Source organism: Oncorhynchus keta, chromosome 2 (assembly GCF_023373465.1).
Source record: "Oncorhynchus keta strain PuntledgeMale-10-30-2019 chromosome 2, Oket_V2, whole genome shotgun sequence".
NCBI lineage: Eukaryota > Metazoa > Chordata > Actinopteri > Salmoniformes > Salmonidae > Oncorhynchus > Oncorhynchus keta.
Genome location: NC_068422.1, coordinates 12,343,227 through 12,358,369, shown reverse-complemented (window position 1 = coordinate 12,358,369; position 15,143 = coordinate 12,343,227). Strand labels below are relative to the sequence as shown.

General features: G+C 42.1%; 1 protein-coding gene across 2 annotated transcripts in view; it reads left to right on the top strand.

Annotated features, from left to right (window-relative positions):
- LOC118372934 (brain-specific angiogenesis inhibitor 1-associated protein 2-like protein 1) overlaps positions 1 to 15,143 on the top strand; it is a 73,762-nt gene that overhangs the window by 34,627 nt on the left and 23,992 nt on the right. For both annotated transcript variants that reach the window (XM_052472122.1, XM_052472127.1), the window contains exon 6: positions 4,480 to 4,614. In XM_052472122.1, coding sequence (XP_052328082.1) covers positions 4,480 to 4,614 — 135 coding nt within the window. The remainder of the gene's footprint in view (positions 1 to 4,479; positions 4,615 to 15,143) is intronic.

Below are 15,143 nucleotides of genomic sequence, written 5' to 3'. Positions count from 1 at the left end.
TCTATCCCCTTCTCAATATCCTCTATCCCCTCCTCAATATCACCAATATCCTCTATCCCCTCCTCAATATCCTCTATCCCCTCCTCAATATCACCCTATCCCTTCAATATCCTCTATCCCCTCCTCAATATCACCCTATCCCTTCAATATCCTCTATCCCCTCCTCAATATCATCTATCCCCTCCTCAATATCACCCTATTCCTTCAATATCCTCTATCCCCTCCTCAATATCACCAATATCCTCTATCCCTCCTCAATATCCTCTATCCCCTCCTCAATATCCTCTATCCCCTCCTCAATATCACCAATATCCTCTATCCCTCCTCAATATCCTCTATCCCCTCCTCAATATCACCCTATCCCTTCAATATCCTCTATCCTCCTCAATATCACCCTATCCCTTCAATATCCTCTATCCCCTCCAATATCACCAATATCCTCTATCCCTCCTCAATATCACCCTATCCCTTCAATATCCTCTATCCCCTCCTCAATATCACCCTATCCCTTCAATATCCTCTATCCCCTCCTCAATATCCTCTATCCCCTCCTCAATATCACTAATATCCTCTATCCCCTCCTCAATATCCTCTATCCCCTCCTCAATATCACCAATATCCTCTATCCCTCCTCAATATCCTCTATCCCCTCCTCAATATCACCCTATCCCTTCAATATCCTCTATCCCCTCCTCAATATCACCCTATCCCTTCAATATCCTCTATCCCCTCCTCAATATCACCCTATCCCTTCAATATCCTCTATCCCCTCCTCAATATCCCCTATCCCCTCCTCAATATCACCCTATCCCTTCAATATCCTCTATCCCCTCCTCAATATCACCCTATTCCTTCAATATCCTCTATCCCTCCTCAATATCACCAATATCCTCTATCCCCTCCTCAATATCATCTATCCCTTCAATATCCTCTATCCCTTCCTCAATATCACCCTATCCCTTCAATATCCTCTATCCTCCTCAATATCACCCTATCCCTTCAATATCCTCTATCCCCTCCTCAATATCCCTATCCCCTCCTCAATATCACCCTATCCCTTCAATATCCTCTATCCCCTCCTCAATATCACCTATTCCTTCAATATCCTCTATCCCTCCTCAATATCACCAATATCCTCTATCCCCTCCTCAATATCATCTATCCCTTCAGTATCCTCTATCCCTCCTCAATATCACCAATATCCTCTATCCCCTCCTCAATATCCTCTATCCCCTCCTCAATATCAATCCTCCTCAATATCCTCTATCCCCTCCTCAATATCACCCTATCCCTTCAATATCCTCTATCCCCTCCTCAATATCACCCTATCCCTTCAATATCCTCTATCCCCTCCTCAATATCACCAATATCCTCTATCCCCTCCTCAATATCCTCTATCCCTCCTCAATATCACCCTATCCCTTAATATCCTCTATCCCTCCTCAATATCACCAATATCCTCTATCCCCTCCTCAATATCACCCTATCCCTTCAATATCCTCTATCCCCTCCTCAATATCACCCTATCCCTTCAATATCCTCTATCCCCTCCTCAATATCCTCTATCCTCCTCAATATCACCAATATCCTCTATCCCCTCCTCAATATCCTCTATCCCTCCTCAATATCACCAATATCCTCTATCCCTCCTCAATATCCTCTATCCCCTCCTCAATATCACCCTATCCCTTCAATATCCTCTATCCCCTCCTCAATATCACCCTATCCCTTCAATATCCTCTATCCCTCCTCAATATCCTCTATCCCCTCCTCAATATCACTAATATCCTCTATCCCTCCTCAATATCCTCTATCCCCTCCTCAATATCACCAATATCCTCTATCCCCTCCTCAATATCCTCTATCCCTCCTCAATATCACCCTATCCCTTCAATATCCTCTATCCCCTCCTCAATATCACCCTATCCCTTCAATATCCTCTATCCCTCCTCCAATATCACCCTATCCTTCAATATCCTCTATCCCCTCCTCAATATCCCTATCCCTCCTCAATATCACCCTATCCCTTCAATATCCTCTATCCCCTCCTCAATATCACCCTATTCCTTCAATATCCTCTATCCCCTCCTCAATATCACCAATATCCTCTATCCCCTCCTCAATATCATCTATCCTTCAATATCCTCTATCCCCTCCTCAATATCACTCTATCCCTTCAATATCCTCTATCCTCCTCAATATCACCCTATCCCTTCAATATCCTCTATCCCCTCCTCAATATCCCCTATCCTCCTCAATATCACCCTATCCCTTCAATATCCTCTATCCTCCTCAATATCACCCTATTCCTTCAATATCCTCTATCCCCTCCTCAATATCACCAATATCCTCTATCCCTCCTCAATATCATCTATCCCTTCAATATCCTCTATCCCCTCCTCAATATCACCAATATCCTCTATCCCCTCCTCAATATCCTCTATCCCTCCTCAATATCACCAATATCCTCTATCCCCTCCTCAATATCCTCTATCCCCTCCTCAATATCACCCTATCCCTTCAATATCCTCTATCCCTCCTCAATATCACCCTATCCCTTCAATATCCTCTATCCTCCTCAATATCACCAATATCCTCTATCCCTCCTCAATATCCTCTATCCCCTCCTCAATATCACCCTATCCTTAATATCCTCTATCCCCTCCTCAATATCACCAATATCCTCTATCCCCTCCTCAATATCACCCTATCCCTTCAATATCCTCTATCCCTCCTCAATATCACCAATATCCTCTATCCCCTCCTCAATATCCTCTATCCCTCCTCAATATCACCAATATCCTCTATCCCCTCCTCAATATCCTCTATCCCCTCCTCAATATCACCAATATCCTCTATCCCCTCCTCAATATCCTCTATCCCCTCCTCAATATCACCCTATCCCTTCAATATCCTCTATCCCTCCTCAATATCACCCTATCCCTTCAATATCCTCTATCCTCCTCAATATCCTCTATCCCCTCCTCAATATCCCTATCCCCTCCTCAATATCACCCTATCCCTTCAATATCCTCTATCCCCTCCTCAATATCACCCTATCCCTTCAATATCCTCTATCCCCTCCTCAATATCACCAATATCCTCTATCCCCTCCTCAATATCCTCTATCCCCTCCTCAATATCACCAATATCCTCTATCCCCTCCTCAATATCCTCTATCCCCTCCTCAATATCACCAATATCCTCTATCCCCTCCTCAATATCCTCTATCCCCTCCTCAATATCACCAATATCCTCTATCCCCTCCTCAATATCACCCTATCCCTTCAATATCCTCTATCCCCTCCTCAATATCACCAATATCCTCTATCCCCTCCTCAATATCCTCTATCCCCTCCTCAATATCACCCTATCCCTTCAATATCCTCTATCCCCTCCTCAATATCACCAATATCCTCTATCCCCTCCTCAATATCCTCTATCCCCTCCTCAATATCACCAATATCCTCTATCCCCTCCTCAATATCCCCTATCCTCTATCACCTCCTCAATATCCCCTATGCCCTCCTCAATATCCTCTATCCCCTCCTCAATATCCCCTGTCTCCTCCTCAATATCACCAATATCCTCTATCCCCTCCTCAATATCCCATATCCTCTATCACCTCCTCAATATCCTCTATCACCTCCTCAATATCCCCTATCCCCTCATCAATATCCTCTATCCCCTCCTCATTATCTCCTATCCCCTCCTCTATCCCCTCCTCAATATCACCCTATCCCTTCAATATCCTCTATCCTCCTCAATATCACCAATATCCTCTATCCCCTCCTCAATATCCTCTATCCTCCTCAATATCACCCTATCCCTTCAATATGCTCTATCCCTCCTCAATATCACCAATATCCTCTATCCCCTCCTCAATATCCTCTATCCCCTCCTCAATATCACCAATATCCTCTATCCCCTCCTCAATATCCTCTATCCTCCTCAATATCCCTATCCCCTCATCAATATCCTCTATCCCTCCTCATTATCTCCTATCCCCTCCTCAATATCCCCTATCCCCTCCTCAATATCCTCTATCCCTTTCTCAATAACCCCTCCTCAATATCCCCTATCCCCTCCTCAATATCCCCTATCCCCTCCTCAATATCCCCAATCCCCTCCTCAATATCCCCTGTCCCCTCCTCATTATCCTCTATCCCCTCCTCATTATCCCCTATCCCCTCCTCATTATCCCCTATCCCCTCCTCATTATCCCCTATCCCCTCCTCAATATCCCCTATCCCCTCCTCAATATCCCCTGTCCCCTCCTCAATATCCTCTATCCCCTCCTCAATATCCCCTATCCCCTCCTCAATATCACCTGTCCCCTCCTCAATATCCTCTATCCCCTCCTCAATATCCCCTGTCCCCTCCTCAATATCCTCTATCCCCTCCTCAATATCCCCTCTCCTTGCATTCAGTCAAAGTCTTCTCCATCGCTCCATCTTATCCTCTGTATCTCTCATCCAGGCAACATTCAAGCGGTACCAGTCAGAGCACAAAATGAAGCAGGACTCTCTGGAGCGCTCTCAGACGGACCTGAAGAAGCTGCGGAGAAAGACCCAGGGAAAACAAGCCACCAAGTACGAGAAGAAGGAGAACGAGGTGAGACTAGAACCTGATCTTAATCAAGGAGAATGGGGTGAGACTAGAACCAGATCTTAATGAATCAAGGAGAACAATGTTAGACTAGAACCAGATCTTAATTCATCAAGGAGAACGAGGTGAGACTAGAACCAGATGTTAATTCATCAAGGAGAACGAGGTGAGACTACAACCAGATCTTAATTCATCAAGGAGAACGAGGTGAGACTACAACCAGATCTTAATTAATCAAGGAGAACGAGGTGAGACTAGAATCAGATCTTAATTAATCAAGGAGAACGAGATGAGACTAGAACCAGATCTTAATGAATCAAGGAGGATGAGGTGAGACTAGAACCAGATCTTAATTCATCAAGGAGAACGAGATGAGACTAGAACCAGATCTTAATTCATCAAGGAGAGCGAGGTGAGACTAGAACCAGATCTTAATTAATCAAGGAGAACGAGGTGAGACTAGAACCAGATCTTAATTAACCAAGCAGAGCGAGGTGAGACTAGAACCAGATCTTAATTAACCAAGGAGAACGAGGTGAGACTAGAACCAGATGTAATCTAATTTCACCGAGGTCTCAGTGATCAGACTGTACACTCAATGCACCTTGGGTATGCTAGTCAGGAAAGGCCCTTGTCCCACTTTTAGAATTTTCTCCATTTTGAAACGGGGTGTCTTTTTTTCTTTTGGAACAACACGATCAGCTGAGAAGTGACTCTGTGTCCAGTTAATTTTTCTGATGGTGTGAGCATGTGCATGGGTTCCTTGAGTTTCTCAGACGGCTATAGAGAGCACTTTAACAGACGGTCACGTGACTTTACCCTCATCCAAAACCACCTTTTTCTCTGTGTCTATAAAAACCAGACAGACCATTTTTGCTCTTGGTTGCCATGGTTATCATGCTTTGTTTTCACAAACAATGCCAAACCCTTCTATGGAATTCCTTGTAAAGTAATAATTTACACACATGGAGCAGTAATCCACAGAACAGGAGTTCCCAATTACATTCAGCCGCGGACTGATTGTTTTTCTTGAGTGGATGGTCGGGGGCCCAGAACATAGTTATAAACAGATACTGTATAGTATTTTCACAAAAGCAGAATCATTTCAAACCTTGATTATATTGGGATACGATCACATATACCTCTTTATTTACGAGTGGGAATATATATTCCTAAATTCCTGGTGATTTTTACAGTCTTTTATGTCCCAAAATTGTTTTAAAAAATTGGGTGGGCAAATAAAATTGCCCGAATTTGGTCCGCGTCTATTGGAGGATATCAAAGAAAGTAGTTTATGAAGTTCGTATTGACAGTAAACCCAGGGAAAGTCATAGGCCCAGCTGGCTCCTTGATCTTGCCACATCACCGCAAGGAGGAAAAACTGTACATAAAAGTGCACAGATGGAAGGGAAATGAACACTACACATGCACAGTACGACCACACCTATAGCTGCGGGCAGAGTCTTTGTGTTCATGTCAAGTGGAGTGCCGTCACTGTCGTGCCCCTACACGCATAAAGCAACACTGAAAGCTCATCGAGGATCAAATGCCTCTCATCACATTAGAATGGACAGTGTGTTTTAGTGAATGTGGGGAGTGGGAGCACTGTACACTCTTTTGTGAGTATTGTGAGCTCAAGTGTTGACTGGCTATGGGTACAGCCGACTCTGGAGTATGAAGTGTGCACCTAGGAGCTCGTAGTTGGCCTGGAGTTGGTTGGTAGTATACACTCACTGACAGGCTTCACAAGGTGTAGTGGGACTGGGAACGGGTGAAGAGTTTATACATTAACAAATTTTGCCTTAAATAGAGTAGACTTGGAGTGGTGTCTGGTAGCATATTTAGCCACTAACAGTAATCAGAGGATACAGAGTAATAGTCTTCCTAAGCATAGACTTCTTTATTAAATCAATAGGACAAGGTGAGAGATGGGCCCTGGGAGATGCTGTCTGTTGATGAAACCCACTCTGGCTCTGCTCAATAACTCCTCTTTCAATCCTGCTTTATTGACTGGTTTCATCATTCTGACGTTGATGAGTGTCAGTGTGTGAGCTGGGTTTCTATTTAACATGCAACACACATTCTATTATTATTCTGACTGAAATCCTAGAAGCACTAGCTAACTGGGGGTTTGGAAGAGGAGAATCATGTCTCTCTCTATCCCAGAAGCACTAGCTAACTGGGGGTTTGGAAGAGGAGACTCTTGTCTCTCTCTATCCCAGAACAGGGGGTTTGGAAGAGGAGAATATTGTCTCTCTCTCTCTCTCTCTCTCTCTCTCTCTCTCTCTCTCTTCAGTTTCATCTCTTCTTAATTGCTTTTTGGTTGTAATCTTGTTATTAACCATCTTTGTTTCAGTATGTACCGTAATTGCTGGACTATTAAGCGCACCTGAATATAAACCGCACCCACTGAATTATTAAAAAATATGTATTTTGTACATAAATAAGCCGCACATGTCTATAAGCCGCAGGTGCCTACCGGTACATTGAAACAAATTAACTTTACACAGCCTTTAAACAAAACACGGCTTGTAACAAAAATAAATAGGCTTTAACGAAACACGGCTTGTAACAAAAGTTAAAACAGTAGCCTACCAAGAAAGTCATTGGTCACTATCTTCCTCCTCCTGTGCACTGAAACCACTGAAGTCATCTCCTTCGGTGTCGGAGTTGAATAGCCTCAGAATTGCTTCATCCGATGTTGGATCGTTTTCATTGTTGCTCTTGTCACTTTCATCCGGAGGCAAATACCCGCTGAGCTCATGCTGCCCCTTCAACACGCAGCAGTCCAGCTGCCCCTTCAACACGCAGCAGTCCAGCCTTTCGAACCCCGTTGATGATAGTGGATTTTTTGACAATGCTCCACGCTGTCAGGACCCACTGGCAGACTTGACCATAAGATGCTCTTCGCCTGCGGCCCGTTTTAGTGAAGGATTTCTCCCCACTTGTCATCCAAGCCTCCCACTGAACACGGAGCGCCACCTTAAATGCACGATTTACACTGATGTCGAGTGGCTGCAAATACTTTGGGCCATCTGCTTTTCTTCCCTCTGAAAGCTTTTGTTGTCTTTTTGCACTGAGTCAGTTCCTCACGCTGCTGTTTCCAACATCTTATCATCGCCCCATTAAGGTATATATATATATATATAAGGCCAAGCTCCCATGCAGCAGCTCTATTTCCTTTTCCAACAGCCAGATCGATCGCCTTCAACTTGAAAGCTGCATCATATGCATTTCTCCGTGTCTTTGCCATGATGAGGGTGACAAAATTACTACCGTAATCAGAATGATGGGAAGTTTGAGCGAGCTCGATTTACGTCACAATCTTGTGAAAGCGGGAAAAATCCATAAATTATTGTTGCATTCCATTTCTGAAATGAATAAAGCCTGATTTGATTTGATTTGCTGGAACATCTGAGCTCAATTAATTATCTCTCCATATGTCTGTCACTCTCTCTTCTCCCCCCTCTCTCTTTCTCAGTCTTCCAGTCTTTGAGTGATTGTTTGCAGTAGAAATTAAGCTCCATAGTTTAGGTGGTGTGGCCCCATCATTGGGGTAAGAGAGAGAAACAGTGAGAGAGAGATAATTAGAGAGAACTGGGCTAGACATTAAAGGAGGGTCTGTGACAAAACCACAAAACAAGAACCCTAGAGACGAATAGTCTGTCACTGTCGTCAAGACAACTGGAAAAAAGGAGAGGAGAGATAGGGGAGGAGGGTGAAATAGAGATTGAATGTTGTTTCAAAGAGGACCTGAGCTGTCTATGTGTAATGTCAGTTCCGTGGTCTGCTTTGTGAGGGTGTTTCAATACTGAGTCAATCACTGGGAAGGTGTGTGGCTGCATCCCAAATGGCACCCTATTCCCTATATAGTGTACTACTTTTGACCATACACTACATTGGGAAAGGGGTGCTATCTGGGATTAAGACACAGGTTCTTTCAGCAGAGTTATTGAGTTTCTACAGGATAGGGATGATGGAGTAATAACAGGGGGTGAAATGGAGACAGACAGAGCAGAGACTCATTATTCGCCTCCCAAGTGGCGCAGCGGTCTAAGGCACAGCATTGCAGTGTTGCGGTGTCACTATAGTCTGGGGTTTGAACCCAGACTGTGTCACAACCGAGCATGAGTCCCATAGGGCGGCGCACAATTAGCCCAGTGTTGTCCGGGTTAAGGGAGGGTTTGCCTGGGGGGCTTTACTTGGCTCATCGTGCTCAAGCGACTCCTTGTGGCGGGCCAGGCGCCTGCAAGCTGACTTTAGTTGTCAGTTGAACGGTTTTTCCTCAGACACATTGGTGCATCTGGCTTCCGGATTAAGCGAGCGGGTGTTAAGAAGCGCGGCATGACTTGGCCTTCCCCTCTACCGAGTCCGTTGGGGAGTGGCAGTCATGAAACAAGATCACAATTGGATACCACGACATTGGGGAGAAAAAGGGGGTAAAAAAAAGGAATGGATATATTCAAAAATAGAAATAAATCTCATTATTTAACATTATTCAATATAAGCCCGAACGTGACCTGAACAGATAAATTAAGCAAGGCGCTTTTTTCTAAGCATGCAATTACAACCTTACTGAATGGTTTAACAGTCAGTCTCCTCCCCTATATCCTCTCATCAGTACCCTTTCGGAAAAATCACATGATTTCACAGGTGACATTTCCATGTTTTGCACTTGTAAATCATGTTAAACCATGTGTTTTCGAACACTTTACATGTGATATTTCACATATGGATTTTCACATGTAATTACATAACCTTTCACATGTGGATTCAAATTTTTATATGAGATTTCACAGGTGATGCCCTGCAAACAAAAACGTGTTATGATACACACACAGTACTTTTTACATACAGTTGAAGTCGGAAGTTTACATACACTTAGGTTGGAGTCATTAATGTATTGTTTACAAACTATAGTTTTGTCAAGTCGGTTAGGACATCTACTTTGTGCATGACATACGTAATTTTTCCAACAATTGTTTACAGACAGATTATTTCACTTATAATTCACTGTATCACAATTCCAGTGGGTCAGAAGTTTACATACATTAAGTTGACTGTGCCTTTAAACAGCTTGGAAAATTCCAGAAAATGATGCCATGGCTTTAGAAGCTTCTGATAGACTAATTGGCATCATTTGAGTTAATTGGAGGTGTACCTGTGGATGTATTTCAAGGCCTACCTTCTAACTCAGTGCCTCTGCTTGACATCATGGGAAAATCAAAAGATATCAGCCAAGAACTCAGAAAAAAAATAGTAGACATCCACAAGTCTGGTTCATCCTTGGGAGAAATTTCCATGCCCCTGAAGGTACCACGTTCATCTGTACAAACAATAGTACGCAAGTATAAACACCATGGGACCACTCAGCCGTCATACCACTCAGGAAAGAGACACGTTCTGGCTCCTAGAGATGAACGTACTTTGGTGCGAAAAGTGCAAATCAATCCCAGAACAACAGCAAAGGACCTTATGAAGATGCTGGAGGAAACAGGTACAAAGGTATCTACAGTATATCCAAATTAAAACAAGTCCTATATCAACATAACCTGAAAGGCCGCTCAGCAAGGAAGAAGCCACTGCTCCAAAACCGCCATAAAAAAACAGACTATGGTTTGCAACTGCACATGGGGGACAAAGATCGTACTTTTTGGAGAAATGTCCAACTGTGAGAAGCTTGTGGAAGGCTAGCCGAAACGTTTGACCCAAGTTAAACAATTTAAAGGCAATGCTACCAAATACTAATTGAGTGTATGTAAACTTCTGACCCACTGGGAATGTGATGAAAGAAATAAAAGCTGAAAGAAATCATTCTCTCTACTATTATTTTGACATTCCACATTCTCAAAATAAAGTGGTGTTCCTAACTGACCTAAAACAGGGAATTTTTACTAGGATTAAATGTCAGGAATTGTGAAAAACTGAGTTTAACTGTATTTGGCTAAGGTGTATGGAAACGTCTGACTTCAACTGTACATATTTGACACACTTTGTTGTCTATGTTTATTTATACAGTTATTATTACAGTTATTATATATTATTATTCAAAATGTTCTTACCTGGGATTTGAACACACAACCTCTTGGTCCATAGCATTCTGACCATCCTGCTACGCCACAATGTCTGTGTCAGTAATGCATTTCACCTGTATTCCTACACTTTAAACTTCAAAGTAAATCTCAGCGTTGTTGAAAAACTATATTTATCGTAGTGATTCTGGAGTATCATTAAACCAGAATAATACTAACATTGCTGAGATAAGTCAATTATATCCATGTTGAGAGAATAGTCAGATTAACTGATAGCAGTCAGATGGCACTCTGTTGCTAAGTGCAGAGATTAATTATAGGTACGGAATGTTTAGGGGCATGTTACAGACTGATGGTGTAGCATAAAGATCAGCAACTCCAGAGGTTGTGACCTCAAATCCCAGGTTGGGTCATAGTTTAGCAGAACAGTGATAACACATAGAATTGGCACCTTTGTGTGTTCCAAAACCATGTTTTTACATCTGAAATGTCATGTGAAGTGTTCCAAAAACACAATGTTTTCACATGATTATTTCACATAAGAATGGTTCCAAAAACACAATGTTTTCACATGTGAATTGTCACATTAGAGCTCGATTCGTAGCAAAACATAAAATTGTTTTTTTACATTGGGTAAAAGTAAAGACTCAAACCTAGAAAATGGAATATCATATATTACAGTTGAGGGACAATGGGAAAGTAATTCTGCTATGAAAGTTGATAAACTTGGCCCTTGATTTTGGTACACCTGCTGGAGAGATCTTCTTTGTCTACACCCATTCAGCATTGTTCACACCCTCTTACGCTTTAGCCCCACCCATCTCTTTAAATATTCCCTTGTGAGGCCATGTACTAAACAACCAAGGATTTCAAGACTATAGGCTCGTTTATACTACGGGCGTGTTCGTAAATTCAATCTGGAGTGCCAGAGTGTGCTCTGGGTGTTCGTAAACTCAGAGCGTTCAGAGCATACATTGGACGCTCTGGCCGAAGAGTAGGGTTGATCCGAGCGTTCTGACCAAACAACAGCAGCCAAGCACCCAAACTAACTGGCTAATGTTGGCTAGCTTGTTAGCTACTTCCAGACACAAATGAGGGAACAGTTCACTCTGACCATTTTACTCACCCTAGCAGAGCTGATTAGGCTGTTTTTATGTTATCCAGAGCGTTGATGACTGTAACTGTGCTGCTGGCAATAATTTAATTACGCTATTTTGCCAACATTTACTGACTCCAGCCATATTAAACAGGTGTTGAGCGTTCATAAATTTGTCAGTTATTCTGCGCTCTGGCACACTCCGATGCTCCGTGCTCTGAAATTGGAGTAGATAGCCAGAGCGCATTTACCAACTACACTACCGGTCAAATGTTTTAGAACACCTACTCATTCAAGGGGTTTTCTTTATTTGTATTACTTTCTACAGGGTAGAATAATAGTGAAGACATTAAAACTATGAAATAATACATATGGAATCATGTAGTAACCAAAGAAGTGTTAAACAAATCTAAATATATTTTATAATTGAGATTCTTCAAATAGCCACCCTTTTCCTTGATGACAGCTTTGCACACTCTTCGCATTCTCTCAACCAGCTTCATGAGGTAGTCACCTATAATGCATTTCAATTAACAGGTGTGCCTTGTTAAAAGTTTGTTTATGGAATTTATTTACTTTTTAACTACTTGCGTCAAGCCTCAAGCTCATTACCATAACGCAACGTTAACTATTCATGAAAATCGCAAATGAAATGAAATTATTCTATTTGCTCTCAAGCTTAGCCTTTTGTTAACAACACTGTCATCTCAGATTTTCAAAATATGCTTTTCAACCATTGCAAAACAAGCATTTGTGTAACAGTATTGATTGCTAGTGTAGCATTTAGCGTAGCATTTAGCGTTAGCATTCAGCAGGCAACATTTTCACAAAAACCAGAAAAGGATTCAAATAAAATAATTTACCTTTGAAGAACTTCAGATGTTTTCAATGAGGAGACTCTCAGTTAGATAGCAAATGTTCCGTTTTTACAAAAAATATTATTTGTGTTGACAAATCAGCGTCACGTTTAGCTACGAAAAAAACCTGTATCCAGGATTGTGTAAATCTATCCGCAAGCTCATTAGCATAACACAACTTTAACTATTCATGAAAATCGCAAATGAAATGAAATTAATCTATTTGCTCTCAAGCTTAGCCTTTTGTTAACAACACTGTCATCTCAGATTTTCAAAATATGCTTTTGAACCATAGCTAAACAAGCATTTGTGTAACAGTATTGATAGCCTAGCATAGGATTTATGCCTGGCTTTCAGCATGCAACATTTTCACAAAAACCAGAAAAGGATTCAAATAAAATAATTTACCTTTGAAGAACTTCAGATGTTTTCAATGAGGAGACTCAGTTAGATAGCAAATGTTCCGTTTTTACAAAAAATATTATTTGTGTTGACAAATCGGTCCGTTTTCTTCATCATTCTTCATCACGTTTGGGTAAAAAAAAACGAAAATGAAGTCATTAAAACGCTAACTTTTTTCCAAATTAACTCCATAATATCGACAGAAACATGGCAAACCAATGTTTAGAATCAATCCTCAAGGTGTTTTTCACATATCTATCGACGATAAAATCCTTCGTGGCAGTTGACTTTCTCTTCTGAAGAAATGGAACGCGCATGGACCTACAGATTATGCAATAATTTCGACACAGGACACCGGGCGGGACACCAGGTAAATGTAGTCTCTTATGGTCAATCTTCCAATGATATGCCTACAAACACGTCACAATGCTGCAGACACCTTGGAGAAACGACACAAAGGGCAGGCTCATTCCTGGCGCATTGACAGCCATATAAGGAGACATTGGAACACAGCGCCTTCAGAATCTGGGGCATTTCCTGTATGAAACTTCATCTTGGTTTCGCCTGTAGCATTAGTTCTGGGGCACTCACAGATAATATCTTTGCAGTTTTGGAAACGTCAGAGTTTTGTCTTTCCAAGGCTGTCAATTCCATGCATAGTCGAGCATCTTTTCGCGACAAAATATTGCGCTTAAAACGGGCACGTCTTTTTATCCAATAATAACATAGCGCCCCCATAGGTTGAAGAGGTTAATGTGTTTGAGCCTATCAGTTGTGTTGTGACAAGGTAGGGGGGTAAACATAAGATATGGCAAAAGACCAGGTCCATATTATGTCAAGAACAGCTCAAATAAGCAAAGAGAAATGACAGTTCATCATTACTTTAAGACATGAAGGTCAGTCAGTCTGGAACATTTCAAGAACTTTGAATGTTTCCTCAAGTCCTGTCACAAAAACCATGATGAAACTGGCTCTCATGAGGACCACCACAGGAATGGAAGACAGAGAGTTACTGCTGCTGCAGAGGATAAGTTCATTAGAGTTACCAGTCTCAGAAATTGCAGCCCAAATAAATGCTTCACATAGTTAAAGTAATAGACACATCTCAACATCAACTGTTCACAGGAGAATGTGTGGTCGAATTGCTGCAAAGAAACCACTATTAAAGGTCACCAATTAGAAGAAGAGACTTGCTTGGGCCAAGAAACACAGGCAATGGACATTAGACCGGTGGAAATGTGAGATTTTTGGTTACAACCGCGGTGTGTATGAACGGATGATCTCTACATGTGTATTTCCCACAGTAAAGCATGGAGGAGGAGGTGTTATGGTGTGGGGGTGCTTTGCTGGTGACACTGTCTGTGATTTATTTAGAATTCAAGGCACATTTAACCAGTATGGCTAACACAGCATTATGTAGCGCTACACCACCCCATCTGGTTTGGGCTTAGTGGAACTATCATTTGTTTTTCAACAGGACAATGACTCAACACACCTCCAGGCTGTGTAAGGGCTATTTTACCCAGAAGGAGGGTGATTGAGTGCTGCATCAGATGACCTCCACAATCCCCCGACCTCAACCAAATTTAGTTGGCTTGGGATGAGTCGGACCGCAGAGTGAAGGAAAAGCAGCCAACAAGTGCTCAGCATATGTGGGAAGTCCTTCAAGACTGTTGGAAAAGCATTCCAGGTGAAGCTGGTTGAGACACTGCCAAGAGTGTGCAAAGCTGTCATCAAGGTGGCTATTTGAACAATCTCAAATTTAAAATATATTTTGATTTGGTTTAACACTTTTTTTGGTTACTACATGATTCCATATCTGTAATTTCATAGTTTTGATGTCTTCACTATTATTCTACCATGTAGAAAATAGCAAAAATAAAGAAAAGCCATTGAATGAGTAGGTGTTCTAAAACTAGGGAACGGTAGTGTAGGTCTATTGACAGTTGTCGCAGTGACATCACTGTTGCCGTCTGCTACCGACCCCTCTCAGCTCCCAGCTGAGCTCTGGACACCATTTGTGAATTGATCGCCCTCCATCTAGCTTCAGAGTTTGTTCTGTGATGTGACCTAATCTGGGATATGCTTAACACCCCGGCAGTCCTACAATCTAAGCTAGATGCCCTCAATCTCACACAAATCATCAAG